General features: G+C 35.6%; 1 protein-coding gene across 10 annotated transcripts; it reads left to right on the top strand.

Moving 5' to 3' along the window:
* The first annotated feature begins 299 nt into the window (after nt 1-299).
* On the top strand, nt 300-17454 carry IA-2 (IA-2 protein tyrosine phosphatase). Of its 10 annotated transcripts, none has more exons than XM_053769076.2 (23): nt 300-437; nt 5013-5102; nt 6371-6424; nt 6659-6722; nt 7299-7433; nt 7848-7941; nt 8013-8145; nt 8234-8734; nt 8819-8974; nt 9243-9395; nt 10026-10128; nt 10251-10340; nt 10584-10663; nt 11097-11164; nt 12534-12752; nt 12918-13069; nt 13224-13278; nt 13421-13642; nt 13803-14000; nt 14263-14429; nt 14736-14789; nt 15196-15373; nt 15626-17454. In XM_053769076.2, exons 2-23 carry the CDS (start codon nt 5018-5020, stop codon nt 15749-15751), a joined length of 3087 nt encoding a protein of 1028 aa, XP_053625051.1. In that variant the 5' UTR covers nt 300-437; nt 5013-5017; the 3' UTR covers nt 15752-17454. The 10 variants fall into 10 exon arrangements, with proteins under 10 accessions (XP_053625051.1, XP_053625050.1, XP_053625055.1 ...); XM_053769075.2 differs by having other exon boundaries at nt 12522-12752; XM_053769080.2 differs by lacking the exon at nt 8819-8974 and having other exon boundaries at nt 12522-12752.
* Nucleotides 17455-17499: the final 45 nt, after the last annotated feature.

Genomic DNA, 17499 nt, shown 5'->3' with positions numbered 1-17499 from the left:
GAATCGATATGTGCAAACATATTAAGTAATACTTTAAAAGACAAAAGTTCATTCAGTGACCGCTTGAATATTCGATATTTACAAGCGCATGATAACGCAAGGGGAATATATATTTTTTATCGGCTGGTCTAATTGGTGTCCATGTGAAGTACTCAACAGTGGAAACTTCAAGAGCCAAATGCTAATATCGCGTTATCTAATGATGATTGGTGTCGAACGTAGGTTCGTGTCGTTATGTAGGCGGCAGAAGTGTACCACGTGAATGGATGGCTGTGGGATCGATATACCGGAGTGCGCAGGCCCGTTTCATAGCCACAGCTGGTGGCGTCGCGTTCGAGATCAAAACGAATCAACCTGAGTCTCAGTGATTATTGTGGACAATCTAAGTGCTCTGCTGTACTACGGACATGCTCTGGATTCATTGGCGGCTCTAAACGGTGCGTAAACATATTTCCAAACATTGTGAGCAGCTCACGTCGTGTATTGTTTTACGTTCGCCATGTCTCAGTTTAACGTGAAACCTGTTACACGACCCCTAATAACGATTTCTTTACCTTTTGCTCCGGTCTTGATGTATCTGTTTATCAACTCACAGATTCAGCTAGTTAACGCATACAATTTAGCCCACACTGTTTCCTCAGTAGATAGTTGTTTGTACCTACCTACCTGTCTGTTTATCTCCATGAAATTTCTAATTACACTTGACTGTATTTTTGTTAAATAAGCGTACATTTTTAATTGAGTACTTGCCTATTAATTTTTTCATTTATCTTATCCGGAGTGTAATCGTAAAAAAATATATTTTATTCTGTTCAAAAATATGTTCTTGGGAACAGTAAACTGTAGATTGCGTGGGCCGATCTAAAGGGCAAGAGACTACGTCAGAGGAGCCGACATAGCAATATATATACTATTTTTAGTATTTTTATCTACAGAGTGGATTTATAATTCCATTCCTTACTTCGTATGTAATGAGAAAGTATCATCGATATTTAAGTTATATGTATTTTCACCCAGGTACTTGCCATATGCAATAGAGGATTTTGTATTGTATTGTTCGCAGATGTGTTTGATAAATATCTACCATATATACATCTTAGGATATTCTACAGATTAAAATAGGGCAAAATGGAATAATGAACTACTTAAGTATACTTACTTAGATTTTTATTTTACTAAATGCCAGTGGCCGGTCCGGGCTTTGCTCGGGTAAAAACATAATATAAACGTCACCGAAACCTTCCTAAGGAATCAAACAATCTAAAATCCGTAGTTTTTGAGTTTATCGCGGACAGACAGACGCGGCAGAGAACTTTGTTTTATAATACTTGTTATATAATTATAAGGATGTAATGCAAGAAAGTAATTTACTACACAAACAGGCATATGATAAATATTGTTCAGATTGTGTATCCTATTCGGCGTGGTTGTGGATTGGTGCCACGTGCGCATATCTGCGCGACACTTACCTGAAAAAAAATATTAAATACTTTACGTATGGTACATAGATAAATACTATATGGAAGGGTTGCAAAGATCATTCTTCCTCTGTGTCACTCTCCCCTGATGTCATAAAGCGTCTGGAGTCCAGGGTCGGCTTTTCTACTTTTTCTTCTCTACATCGCAGTTTGACGTTAAAAAGACTGTTAAATAAAATTTACAACACTACTTGGGTTTTTTGTTATATTTACTAGTTTTCACCATGAAAATTCAAAGTGTTTACATATTGTTTTTCGTGAATCTATGATACCTACATGACTCTATTCTTTATTCACAAATTCAGATTGAATAGAAATATCTACCTATCTGCGTCGGAGTCTTACAATACAACTTAATTACGAATCTAATAAAGAGGTTTGCTATTCAGTATACAAGCGTAATCCTTTATGTTCGTTTAGTATCGGGCAATCGGGTCAGTTTCCGAAGAAACTCGGCCCACGCCCTCACCCACCCTTTGTTGTCCTCATACAGTAAATGTATCTGAATATTATACAAGAATAGTCAGTATCCCCGCAGTAAAAAGCCCATGTAAGGTGTGGAGTGAACCAATTTATATTTTCAGTTGAAGTTCTATTTTTGCTATCCTTAGTATGGATCCTGTTCTAAAGATTTGTATTTTTTTGTTTGTAAATAATAAACTCAAAAACTGATTTTGATAAAATGACACAGATGCACAGACGCAGACCAAACCGTCAGAAGTAACAAAGGCAAGTAGCCTATGTTACTTCTGACGGTTTAGGGTTCCGTAGCTGGCAAAAACGGAACCCTTATAGATTCGTCATGTCTGTCTGTCTGTCCGTCCGTATGTCACGGCCACTTTTTTCCAAAACTAAGAACTTGGTTAAGTAGATGTAGGTATGCTGTGTAGGATGCGTTATGGCTGTGAACCGTATTAAGATTTTACCCAAAAATAGAAAAAAAAAATAACAATACATTTCGGGGGTTATTTCCCCATACTTAGAACTGAAACTAAAAAAATATATATCAAACCCATGTATCTATGGATAGGTCTTTTAAAATGATATTGAGGTTTCTAATATCATTTTTTTCTAAACTGAATAGTTTGCGCAACAGACACTTTCAAAGTGGTAATTATAACTTCTAAAATAAGAGTATGATAAAACTCAAAAAATATATGACTATGTAAACTTCCATTACTATGTAAACTTCCACCGAAATTTGACCGAGATCTAGTATTTTTTTTTATATGTCATAATCGTAAACCGCAATTTACCATCATTTAGGGACTTCATTATAATGTTCACTTATTAATAACTTATTTCTTAAAACTTCGATCAACAAGAACTTTTATGTTATGTTACTTATGCTGCTACGGAACCCTTCATGGGCGAGTCCCACCCACACTTGGCCGCTTTTTATTTCAATTATGGTTTTACCTTGTCTGGCCTCCGAAGAAACCGGGCTGTTAGGCGTATATCATTTTGTTCCATCATGATATTCGAATATTTGATGAGATTTGCTGAAAAAAGGAAGGCAGCGAGAAGTTACCTTCTCGCTACCTTCATAGTGAAAGCTTTTTTCAGCAAATCTCATCAAATAGGAGCGCCTAAAATAGAGATGGATGGATTGATTTGTGACAAGGTAGATCAAGGTAGACGGGATGTTGACGATGGTTGTTAGTATCTCTAGAGATAGGACATTTTTGAAAAAAAGCAGAGAGAAAAGAACAGGCTTACTTAAGTAATTATCATTTTTAGACGACTTGAATACACTCGCAAAATCATCAGGATAACATAATAAAATATATAAAAGTGCCTTCGTCAATTTGATTGCTTCTTAAAGCGTGATAATGCAATGAAATATTATGTATAACGAACCACCAACCATTCGCTTCATTATTATCTAAGTACCTAGAATAGATGACAATTATAATGGATTTTAACTACGGTTTAAGGTTAAAATTACGCACTTCAAATATTTAATATTAAAACGAGACAGGTTGGGGAGCTCAAGTTCCCAGGTGTAATCAAAATTATAGGATAGCGAAAATTACTTTCATATAATTTGAAGTTTGATTGTTGTATTGAACAAATAGAGATAGAGTCTAGAGAGATTAAAGGGTACCTAATTTGGATTTTAGTAAAGTGTATAATTTTATAAGTACCTACTTATTTATTTATGTCAAAATAGTACAGGGTGCTATTTACTTAGCACCCTAACATGCGTGTGAGATTGAAAGAATAAACCGTCCGACAATACCAAATGGTCTGACAACTAGGGATGCCGACGACGACGTGGAGACAAAAAGGAAGCAACCGGGAAAACGAGATAAAAGAGAAATGAAAGAGAGAGAGAGAGAGATACTTTGAAAGAAACATTAAACACGGAGTTGCTATATTTTTGAAGCAAAAGTCGGGCTGCTCTTTTTACAGAAACTTTTCATTAATTCTATTTATAGAATTATCTTCCGTGAATGAAAAAATCGTATATAGGTATCTATCTACTTTAACCCCAATAAAGAAAAAAGTATACTTATCTTGTTAAGATGGTGACCGTATCTCTAATTCGACACAGTTTAATTACTTATTAATTATTAAAAAATGTAAAAGTAACACTCAAATAACGGGAACCTTTTTATTGAAAAAAGAAACTCTACAATTGTAGAGTTAAAGGAATATAATATGACAATGTGAAAATTTCTCGTTTCACAGCCTTTACGCGGTTTATGAGGCCTTTATGAGGTGATCGTTTACTATCCAACTTTGTATGAGTAAAGACTGGTTAACTTAATATACAAATTATTGATAAATTATAAACACCGCCACACCTTTTTACTTGACCATATACAGTCTAAATAAACCTGACCTACTTAAGTAGTACTACCACAGGTGGGTCAGATTTATCTGGCGCTGACTGTACAAAGTTTTAGGACGTTGGTACGTTGGTATATAGGCCGCACTTGTTCGAAACAAAGATGGATTGCCTTGTTTACCGTGCCTGCTAACTTTCCATTTGCATGACCATGTTAGATTTTGTTTTGGATTAACTGACCTAGCCCTTTCAATAATGTTTTGTTATGTTGCTTGAGTAAACTAGATATTTTTTAACTGTATTCTCTCATTAAATTTCATTAGGTACTTACTTCAACCGTTATGGTACTGATTATAGAAAAAAAGCTGTTATGCTTCTCTCAGACATTGAACAATATTTTGATTTTTTAATTAAGTGGATTTCCATGCAGCAATTAAGCCAACATAATCTAAAAAGGGAAAAGGTGGAATAACACAGTCCATATTTTGCACATATTCTTTTTTATTTTAAATAAATAATTAAATCAGCGCGGCCCAGGTCGTTAACGTAGGCATAGACGCAGTACTGACCGCGAAAATACTTTTGCCACGCAATTTATCATTTTCATCAATCAATCAATATTTATAAGCAAGACTACAATGTAAACAGATGGTATACCTTACATTATAGCAATTCAAAAAATGCATAAAATATGTACAATCAATGAATTAATATATGTATTTATGTATCTCTGTCGACAGATGTGATGTGCCGCCTGTGGCGGCGGCAGGCTCTATGGGCGCTGGCGCTGTTCAGCTCGCTGGCGCCCGCGCACGCCGATGGTAACATAGGTATGGTGTTTCAATGGTAGTGTGGGTTAACAATTCACATCTCACTATCGAATCGATTCGCAATGAGATGCAGCAGCTAACCAATGAGATTGGACTACATTGCGGTTGTCTTCGAGTTACAAGAATGATTCGATTAGCTCACTACGAGTTGACTCGATAATGAGGCAATGCCGCCTTCACTGATACGCTCCCAAATGGTTCTGGCAGAAAGGCCTAACCCGTCCCTGATATCGTCATGGATGGTATGCGCGCCAATGATCTCACAACTAAGGACGCTGAGGACCATGTTTAACGGGAATTATAAGGCTAAGGGAGCTACTGCGAAACCGCTGCTTTGAGAGCGAGAGAGAGAGGAATATTTGAATGTTTTGTTTGCTTATTCATTATCAGACATCATGCACTCAACGTTAAAAATGGGAAATGGTTTTGGAAACCCACAATTAGAACAACACTGTTACTGACACAAAAAACGATTAATAAGACATACAGTTTTAATTTATGAACAGGAATCTACCAATATCGTCGTATATAGGGTCCCTCCCTATACTAATTTAATCCCTATATTAATCCCTCTGTAATTAATTAATATTAGGGTACGTGACGTAGGTTTTTCTTTATGTTTCCGTGGAATCTCCGAATCAACTTTAGAGTTTTAGAATTCCGTTCTCTCTCGAAAGGTAAAATGATTCTCAGAAGGTATAACGGAATCCTTGTACAATCCTTGTCCTCTTTGTGGTCCGTCTAGTGTCCGTCTCTCAATAACTTTTTTCTCAAGAACGCGTAGAAGTATGAAGTTGATATTTATCTAACACAATAGATGGGTCAGGTTTATCTGCTCCCAAATTGTACTGATATATTACTGAGTATAGCGCCTCGGGCCGGCTTCACATGGGTCAAATATTATGTAGGTACATATAAGATAATTTTATGTTATCAAACAGCGAAGGAAAAATCTTCACTTGTAACTGGTTACAAAAATTAAAAAATAATCTTTCGCAACTATAGTTACCAAACAGGGAAAGAAAAATCTTATATCGCTATAATGTGATAAACGGCTGATTTAAGTAGATAGATAGATTCGAGATAGATTATTCGTAGAAAAATTCGTAGCGCTATCGGTCGTAGTCTCGTAGCACCGCTACGACAACAGTTTGGCTTTATTGACTCTGCGGAGAGGACAAATCGACAAATTATTTATATTTACATTGTGTATTGATTTATTAAAGTTGTGTGATATTATTAACTAAGTTTGACATGTTACTCAACAGGTTGCTTATTCAGCGCATCCTTATGTGTAGAGGGCGTGGAATGGTGCTACGACGGTAAGTATTTTTAAAGAAGTTATGACTGTACAGCAGTGACTGGTGGATATTCCATAGGTTCTGTACGTGTTTTGTATTTGTATCACTGTAGGTTAAGATATAATTGTTATTATTCAGATAAATTAATTTATTATTATTATAACACTTACGTTTACTGTAGTATCACGATGTTCACTATGTATACTTAAAAATATATCTATCGTTCTTGTAATAAAATAATAAATGTTGTTTTAGATTTCGCTTTTGGGAAGTGTATTTTAATCTACGATGAAGAACAGGAGGATGGCGCCCTCTACAAGTGAGTCCCTGTAATAAGTTTTATCTATAACGTCCGTAACAAAATCAAATCACTAAGGCGCTCTCTGCTCACTAGCGCCATCACATATTGATCAATCATTAGCGAAAACTTAAAAAATAATTGCCACAGTAGTTAGTTTATGCTACACTAATCAAAGGATTGTATAGATGGTATTATGGTATTCCCATGGAATTAGTTGGTACGATGTATTTATTAAATCCATGGGTATACCATTTTACAATATGTAGCCACATGTTATGACAAGGCTTTTAAACTATGTACCTTTTTCTTTTTAGTAATTGTGGTAAATATGTTCACCACTTCCGCAATTATTTTTAAGAAATTTATAAAATGACGGTGGCGCTAGTGTGCGTATTGAACCAGCCATTTCATTGATTTACACCACGATGTGAGTTAACCGTATCATCTTAAATGACTAATGATAGTTTATATTACTTATGATCTTTTCTACTTACTACAGATAATGTTTTAACTAATTACGTATACCTACTGTCGTTAGTTAACATTATTACATAAATAAAATCAATCTAAATATTTCATGCATAATTTTACTAGATACGACATGAGCACAGATCAACTGCAATGGTTTGAAGACGAGCTACAACGATTGGCTTCCCGTGGTTATCGCTGGGAGCATGCGTACACGCAGTGCGAGCTGCAAGCCATGCTTTACGCGCTGAGACAAGGGTTGTAAGTACTGCTTGATGAGCATAAGTGCTTGAGAAGCCAGATTTATGTGTTACATCTTCTACATCATTGTCGTCTCTCTTGTCATTCCAACACATCTCTTGATTTATTTATTTTAGATATCTAATTGTGTTTTGATACAAATAATAATCTAAACTTGCCTGCGTGATTTTCTCACGGGAACTCTCTTGTTCCCGTCTAATCCCGTTAATCTCTATTAATCCTAATTACTTTATTGTGTTTTTTACGTTTCACGATATCAATTCTTCATAATTGGCCATTAATTTTTCTATACTTTTTGTGTTATGTTGTCTGAAAGCGAGTTTATTTGTTCAAGTTTTATAGATTCCAAATATAACTTGAACAAATAAACTCACTTTCGCTGAATTTGAGCAAAATATTCGTTCATCGTTTCAGAGATCGGAATGAGGTGAATACTAAAATTTGTGAACAATTCGTTGATCCGAAACTTACTTCAGATTCCGTTGTAGACGAAGATCAAAACTTGGAGGTAACATTTATTCTTGGATTTTTTATATTTCAGGTCAGAACTGTATCATTATTAAAACATCATATTTTCAGATTGAACCAGATGAAACAGCATTTGTAAGATTCACTCCAAATTCAGCAAAAGAAGACTCTGATTTCGCCAATGAAGTTTATAGTCCACCTTTTACACCTGATGACGACCCTACGCCATATCTTATACCAAAAGGTGTGTACACAGTTGTATTTTTATTTTTTAGTATTATATTGTAAATTTGTTATAAAATGTGACTAAAATTGATTTTATTTCAACGTAGATTTACCCATCACTGACGACGAAACACCAAGTGATAAGTTACGTGATTTACTAATGATGAGTGACGATTCACCTGTAATTGTACCCTTTGAAGGGTTTAGAGAAAGAATTCAAGCTGAAAAGGATTTAAACAATGATGATACCGGTCCATCCGTATTGATTGACAAACAGAAAAAATCACTTCCTGATGATAATCAAATCTCTCTTGATCGTAATATCTATCCTGAAGTAGACGGTTTAGGCGTCCGTTTTCGTAAATTCAAGACCAAGGCACCCCCTTACACAGCTGAGTACCTAATGGGCAACCGATTTTCTCCACTGGATGCTGAAGTACGTTCAAATGCTTTAGAAAAGTATAAACAAAGTTTTGCGGAGAAAAATTTCCCGTTTGAATATGAAGACAGTGATATCCAAGAACCAAGGATTTATATAAATGAAGACGGTGTGGATGAGATACCTTTCGATACTGGCAGTGGAGAACATGATCCTTATCATATACAAGGTATTTAATTTAACTTTATGATCTTATATTTAGAAAATATTATCATTAGTTAGTAGTTTATTGTAAAATATGCTGATATTGTAGATAACAACATGAATAGTATGCCATCAAAACCATCAAAGAATATGGAATATCTTTTGAACTATTGGCGGGAAGTAGTGAATTCTAAATTAAAACCACATGGTGCTCTCTACGCGGAGGGAGGCCCGCTGAAAGCCGATGAGATACAGGGCGAGTCAGGTAAAAACGCAACGAACACATCCACTTTATCGTATTATTTTTGTTGCTTCAATGTTTTATTGGCATTGTAGATAATACAGCCATTATATCACTCATCAAATCAATAAACCCGTCATATTATTTTTATTCTGTTTCACTTTTGTTTTAATCGACATTATTTTCTTTATTCCTTTGTATTTTTACATAGGCCCTAAAATCACGAGAAGTTCGACCCGGAAGGGATTCTCACACCAGTCTTAAGGTGTTTCATATACCCACGATGTTTCAGGTGAAAATTCCAATTTTTATTCCGAGGATATTCAAGATTTTCTTAATAATGAGTGGGGCTTTATGCGTAGGGAAAGAGACGATGTTAAAAAGCCCGGGCCGCGCCTGGACGCTAAAACGTTAAAGATTTTATACCACAATAAATCAGTGACAGGTTAGTGTCACTCGGCTCTGTATTAGATTGATGTTCCCTTTGATGATTTTTAAATTAATTACGTCTGTCTTAGTCTATTAATGCTGCATCAGAACAATAATACAATTATTTTATCAAACTTTTCAATGCACTTCCATATATTTGTCTAGAACTATGCACTAAATGTCTTCCCTCGTCAAGCACATTTTAATTTATATTAAAAGCATGAGGTTATTGTGTCTTCTTTTATTATTGTGTTGTTTGTGTATTTATTTTATTTAACATAATACCATCAACCTTCTTAAAGTTTATAGCAAAAAATCATATTGACATTCGAATCCATTTATTATCATGATTTATAAATGTTAAAGAAATTACGTTATTGCACCTAACTTTTGGAATTCCGTTTTCAGTGTCATATTTATTTTAAAGAATATTGATACAGTTTTACTTATTCTGTGTGAAATTCTATGTATATAAAGGTATTTTTACGATTTTTTTATTGTGAATTCAATTTCTTAATGATTTTGACTGCAACATAAGAATCGTTTGAATACAACTGCATGATGCCCTTTGTTGATGTTGCAAAATGCTGCCGTTCTGGCGGCCTAGAAGGTGAGTATACATAATTAAATTTTTGATGTGTTACAGCACACGGATCGCCAGAAGCACATAAAGCGGAGCACGATGGAGGCCATGACCATAATGATTACGATTACGACCCTTCGTACGCGTACGTCCTTTTCAAAAATAGGTAATTTTTGTCTCATTACAACCATTTCTAAAATGAAAAAGTACAAATTTCAATTGTTTAAAATGCGAGTATTTCTTTAAAGCTTACAAATGACTTTTTCAACGTCGATCCTTTTGTCCCAGGTTCCTTACCGACTGGGAGAAGGGTATAACTTTCATTGCGAGACTCGAAGAAATGCTTGGATTAGAAAAGAATACTTTCACAAACCCTCGGTAATTTGGATGGATTAACTCTTTTCGTCTTTTGATCTCAATGTCTTTAGATAAATAGATTAGTTACAACTTTCAATCACGTTTTATATCCACAAGTTTTTTTGTATTTATGCTTGTAGTGTCACCTTAGTTGGTAAATTTTTACGCATCTTGTTTAATTTTATTGAATTTAACTCTTGGTAAGTAATTACAATCGGTCGGTTACAACCTGAAAGGAACAAAAAATGCTTTTGTTTGTTCCAGTGTTGACCCAGGTGAAGTGACTTTCAAAGTGGAGAAGAATAGCAAAGGATACGACGCAGTAGATGTCGCTCGTCGAGTTGGTAAGAGATCCCTAGCGTAGATCTAAAGTCATGTTTTACCCGCAATACGGAGCTCTTCTTGTTTCGATCTAATTAAACTCTGAAAGGACACGTGAGAAATGATGCGAAGCTTCTTTGATAACGAATTGCTCATTGAAGTACAGTTCACCGATTTCTGTTGTTAGCTATAGACTTGAGAATATTAAGAACTAGCTGTTTACGCGCGACTACGTCCGCGTAGAATATTTACTTCTGACAGTATAATTATATTTTTTGTGATTAATGTCTTTACCCATGCCAGATTGCTAATATTATTATGTAGATTGCTAATTTCAACATGATTTCCAAACAAATTTACCCTCTTATTATATTGGGGGTTGATTTTTGAAAATATAGATTTTTTTAAATCAACTTCGATTTTATATAGACATATTTAGTACATAACATTTCACAGATGTCATCAAAGAAGACTTGCGACGTGAGACAGGAGCACAGGTCCTGTCAACCGGCGTGGGAGATCGGGTGAGTGCCTACTAAGTCTGCATACTTAATGAAGTGGGTAGTTATGAAATAAATAGAGAACCCTCCGATACACAATATAAACTCGTGTAAAACCATAATAAATTATACACCTAAATAGTCCACAAAAATCCTACTATCTATTGGTGAAAATTGTATAAAAATCCGTCTGGTAGTTTTTGAGTTTATCACATTCTTCTAAAGAATCTTCTCATCATTTTCTGTATGTAGAATTGTTCAATTCTTATATTTTACGTACGACATTATTACGTACTTTTTGTACATTTAGCTTTTTATATATTAGGAAATACAACTTTTATTTTATTTATTCATTCAAATTTTGATAATGATGTAAATTCGTCTTCATTGATATAAGACCTATATTTGTTAATTGACGTCCTTGGAGAAAAGGCTGCGGTGAAGTTTGTTGCGCCGCTTCTTCTTCACCTGCGCTTTGGAAGTAGACTGCAGTAGACTTAGATTAAGTAATTTTTTTGACGTCAATAAGTGATGTACCTATATCATCCTAAATTGAATAAAGAATTTTGAATTTGAATTTGAAACGTACCTATCTGTTGCGTATTTAATAACATACCTTTCTGCATACGTAAACCCGTGTCTAATGGACTACATAATAGGGTGGTACAGCGAGAGGATTATAGTATTATCATATTATCAGGGTGGGCGCGCCGACAACGCTAATATGGGATATCCCTTTGACATCAAATGCTATACGATTGAGGGACTATTTTATCAAAGAGTCGAGTATTACATTATTAATTGAAACGTCACAGCATGTGTAACCGAAAATTTACTCGAATGAACAAATCTTTGTGTTTCGTAGTGATTGAAACGTTTTTCTTTTTTATCTATGGATTGAAACCATGAAATCCTAGGAACCTGTTATATGAGTTAACCTAACTCCTCCTCCGTTCGTATTATCTACTAATTCCATGTACCTACCTAGGTAGGTACATGGAATTAGTAGATACGAACGGAGTACCTTCTAATTCCATGGTTAGGTATTAGCCATAGATAAACGAAAAGTATTAGCCTATTATTGTTTTATTGATTTTGATAAATTCCGCATTCAAGATTTCAGTAGGTAAATAATGTAAATAGGAAATTTGTGTCCTTACTATTACTATATTATAAAACAAAGTCCCTACCGCATCTGTCTGTCTGTTCGCAATAAACCCAAAAACTACTGCAAGGATTTTTATGTGGTACCTATTCACTAAATATTATGTGTGATTCCAAAGGAATGTTTAGCTGTATAATTTATTATGTTTTAACCCGAGCGAAGCCTGGACGGGCCGCTGGTACTTAACTGTAAATATTCTATTTAACTGAATTGCAGAAACATTTTCAGAGCAAACGCCCCGTAATCCGCCACATGGGTGCATCCGACAATCTGTTCTTTGGCCTGGAACTGCCTGTTCTTCTTGCTCTGGTGGGAAGTCTGACGGTCCTGATTGTCGGAGCTGTGGTGTTCGCGGTGTTGGTGAAGAGAGACATGAACTCGAAGAGGAAGATGCAGGGTCTGTCCTCAGCAGCCGATGTGGATGCAGAAGCCACGAGGGATTATCAGGTTAGATTTAATGTTGAGTTGATACCTACCTTACTTTACTATATTTTCTGCAATGTAAAATATCTGTTTATGTCAGTTATGCCTGATTAATCCTAAGTTACTATTTGTGCCCCGATCCTGTCCTAAAACTCTGTAGAAATCATAAATAAATACCATTATTTTTAGGAGTTGTGTCGAGCCCGCATGTCGGGCAAGTGGCCTGGGCAGCAGACCGCCGCCGCGCCCCCGCACCCCTCGGAGCCCCCTCAGAGGATCACCTCTCTGTCCCGCGAGCCCGATGCCAACTCGCCTTCCACACGATCCAGTACATCTTCATGGTAGGTGGAAGAGAATAGCAGAGGCAGATATATTTTCTTTGAAAATTAAATACAAACTTCATGATCCTTCCTTTTTCAGACTCAATCATATCTAGCTATATAGCTATAATCAGATTAAAATGGGTCAAAAGCTTCATTATTTTTTTGCTTTCAGGAGTGAAGAACCTGCGCTAACTAACATGGATATTTCTACTGGACACATGGTTTTGGTAAGAATTTTAAAAAGCCTTTTTCTGACTTTTTCGAGTATCTTTCGCAGTTCGCGTAGCTATATGTTAAAAAAAAATAAACTTAGGTACAATTTAAATTTCCAATCTCATTTCTAAAGTGAACCGAAACATAACTTCTCAGGCTTACATGGAAGACCACCTGCGCAACAAGGACCGTCTCGAGCAAGAATGGCGTGCGCTCTGCGCGTACGAAGCGGAGCCCTGCGCCACCACCGCAGCCCTGAAACAGGATAATACCGGAAAGAATCGCTACGCTGATGTGTTGCCCTACGACCACTCTAGAGTCTCTCTGAATACCCTGTCCAATCATCTCGGATCTGATTACATCAATGCTTCAACCATAGTGAGTGTCTTATCTATTAAAGTTAGCGAGGGGCTATTTGCAGCAAGCTTTTCGTGGAAAAAAAATCTTACCGTACTAATAATTTTTTAGATGATGATTTACGTTTTCAATATTAATTTCGAAATGAGGTCTCTTTAGCACTTTCTATTTTGTAATGCAGACGGACCACGACCCTCGTAACCCCGCGTACATCGCAGCCGCTGGGCCGCTGGCCCACACAGCCCCCGACTTCTGGCAGATGGTCTGGGAGCAGGGCAGTGTGGTCATGGTCATGCTGACCAGGCTTAACGAGAACGGGCAGCAGCTGTGCCATCGCTACTGGCCTGAGGAGGGCTCCGAACTCTATCACATCTACGAGGTAAGGAGGCATGACTGCATGGTCTTTCTAGGTACGTCATGAACTGAACTGTTCCCAAAGCCGACCTCAACCGGGATCGTTCCTATATCCGTTCTCGGGACCATTCCCTCAAAACCGTGAATGTTTCCGGGAAAGTATAGGCAACACGCACGTGTTGAGTCATGGCCTGGACAGATCCGAGCTGACGCCATATTAGCAACATTAGAGAAGTTGCTGGACCAAATTACTAATTTTAAGAACTGATGAAATATGCTATGATCAGGTTCACTTGGTGAGCGAGCATATCTGGTGCGACGACTACCTGGTGCGCTCCTTCTACCTCAAGAACCAACGCACCGGCGAGACCCGCACCGTCACGCAGTTCCACTTCCTCTCCTGGCCTGAGAACGGAGTACCGGCATCCACTAAGGCGCTGTTGGAATTCCGAAGGTTTATAATTCTTAAATAGTTTGTAGTTGTATGTTTTTCCACCTTTTGTCTTAATCTGAAAGTTGTCTCTCGTACTTGTCAATTGATGACATCATTTCATATCGTTTTCATTTTAGCTCTCTACTAGTTAACTATATGAAATATATTGTACTAGGTCATTTATGTCGCCTAATATTCGGAAATATTCAACGATTTCCGAAATTGTACTCCAGTAGGATGCTAAGTTATTAAGTATTACCTGAGTGACATAGGTAGGTAGGGTACTTTTATTTCGATTTTACCTCGGATTTTCTTATTATATTTCAGGAAAGTGAATAAATCCTACAGAGGACGGTCCTGCCCAATCGTTGTCCATTGCAGGTATGTACTTTATATTTGGTACAAAGAATCCTAATATTGACATAATTTATAAAATCTTATCACCCAAACAATGTTTTTACGTGATCATGGAAGATAAAAAGGTAATAAAATATTGTTTCTTTCTCATCTCCCAAGAAATTTGTTTGGAAAATTTGAGAAAACTTTCGAGTGAGTTGGTGCAATAGTAAATTAATTACTATGCCGCACCTGTCTGCTCGTGATAAACACAAAAACTACTGCAAGGATTTTCATGCGGTTTTCACGAATAGATAGTGTGATTCCTAAGGAAGGTTTAGATGTATAATTTATTATATTTTTACCCGAGCGAAGACTTGCCGTTAGTTAAATTATATTTACAACGTAACCTCGACTCTCGTTGGAAATACTTTACGTAATTTCTTTTCAGTGATGGAGCAGGCCGAACTGGAACATATTGCCTAATTGACATGGTCCTAAATCGTATGGCTAAAGGCGCTAAGGAGATTGACATCGCAGCCACCCTGGAGCACATCAGAGACCAGCGACCGCGCACTGTCGCCACCAAACAACAGTTCGAATTTGTTCTAATGGCCGTGGCTGAGGAGGTAAGTTGAAAAAGATAGCTGACGTCAGATTAGGTTACAGGAAAAAACTTATTGATCCGATGAAATGTGAAAAAATAGAAAACGCCAAATTAATAGTTATTTTGTAGTGTATGTTTTTTTAAATCTTCTATATCTAAGCAATTTCACGCCGCCATAGAAAATAGGAGCCCATGCTTTTCTACTTTTCTTCTCTATTTCAAATTCTTCTACTTGGATACCTACCCATAATTTTAATCTTTACCTATTTGTAAGGTTCATGCCATACTGAAAGCGTTGCCCGCACACCTACAACAACTCCAAGAGAAGAGGGACAAGGAGAAAGAGAAGGAAAAAGAAAAAGAGAAGGACGGCAACGACAAGGAGAAACCCAACAATTAATAGACCGCTTGCGCAGACTGGACGACGAAACTTTTGGTTAACTGACTTGCAATTATATGTTATGTATCACTCAAGATGAGATTGATTGAGAATTTCGCTCACTTTTTAAATTAATTGCTTAATTTTAAATTGTAATTTATGCCATTTCATAGAAGATTATAAGTAATAAACTGGTAATAAACGAAATTTTGCAAAGTATACAAGTGCGTCATCATAAACTTTTTTTAAAATCTCTTAACTTGGGTTGTGGGTTGTGGCACCCCGTAGACCTCTCACCAACGTATCCAAATGGCTGGATTGGTTTTATAATAGGTACACTAGTTCTTTTATTTTCCTTTCATGCGAGATTCTCAATATAAATCATTTTAGTGATTGTACTTTAAAGCTTTGTTGTGCTAATTTAATTTCCTAAAGCATAAATGTATATCAATTACGGGGGTAATGTTATAAAATAATCTAGAAATTTCGTTATTGGATCTTTCGTGAAAACTACATTCACCTTTATATCGGAATCAGAAGAATACTTTTATAAGTTAGTCTTAGTATATTTTTTTGACATAATGTTGAAAGTAGTTTTAAAGATCCAAATATGTTATAGCGCTGCATGATTTGTAGCCGCAAAACTGGGCATTTATTTTTCTAATAAGCTCTTTATCAGCAGATTTCATATTTTCATAAAAGTTACAAACTTAGACTAATTTTAATAAGATTACACGTTTTATATCCTTCCTTTATTTTGCCTACTAGATTTTCAAAAAGAGTCAATTCTGAGGGTGTCTTTCTACATTGTAATTTAGTTTGCATGTATTTTTTATTTCGTCAATTAAATCACGTACCTAAGCAGCCTAAGTCTTTATATTAGTGATTATTATTCCTTTATTTACTAGCGTCATATCTTAACTGTTGCTATATATATGGTAAAATTATTATTAAAATGTTATTGTATTGTTATAGCGACTTATACCTAACATTTGAGGATTCAAAATTTAAGACCAATGCATACAATGAGAGTACCTTTTTAAGAAATTTTTAATTCTTACATCTATATAATATTTACACACGGCCCTAAGTTAGACCTTTTGTCTTGACATAGGTGGGTACAAATCGTTATCGGGCATATAATGCGCGTCTCTGTGGAATTTATCTAGTCAAAAACTTAATTTTATTGTTTCAATGTTACTGCTTTTACCGTTAGATATATAGCCCTAATTATTTACGTTAATGCATATGGATTGTGTATAAAAATCATGTTAAGTAGGTACTTATTTTTGCATATATAGGTACCTAATGATTTATTTACATCTATTGTAATGTAACACGTACTTTAATCTTAGATATATAATATACAAACGACTTTGCCGAATCATATCCTAAATGAACGGAATACCTGAAATATGAAAAGTAATCACCTTATACATACTTCTGAGATCAAAATGAATACTTATTTACAGAAAGTAGCTGACGCAATAGAGTTAATAATACGTATATATATGTATTATGTAAAAGATTTGTATAAGATTATATTTATTGCATATACGGGAAAATGTAAAAAAAAATATTACCTACCCACTAAATTATGAATGTAGTTTAGATTTAAGAGAAATATATTTAACCGTATTTCTGTATGAAATTATATGTAGTTTTTATGTGAATGATTGAATAATGGATTTTGATTATTAAATTGTTTTAGGGGATAAGTAAAAGTCAGTATCCTGATTTCCTATAACTAAAAATCCTATAATTCCCGA

Source organism: Plodia interpunctella, chromosome 3 (assembly GCF_027563975.2).
Source record: "Plodia interpunctella isolate USDA-ARS_2022_Savannah chromosome 3, ilPloInte3.2, whole genome shotgun sequence".
Taxonomy (NCBI): Eukaryota; Metazoa; Arthropoda; class Insecta; order Lepidoptera; family Pyralidae; genus Plodia; species Plodia interpunctella.
The sequence above is the reverse complement of the archived record's forward strand: the minus strand, read 5'-3'. Positions and strand labels throughout refer to the sequence as shown.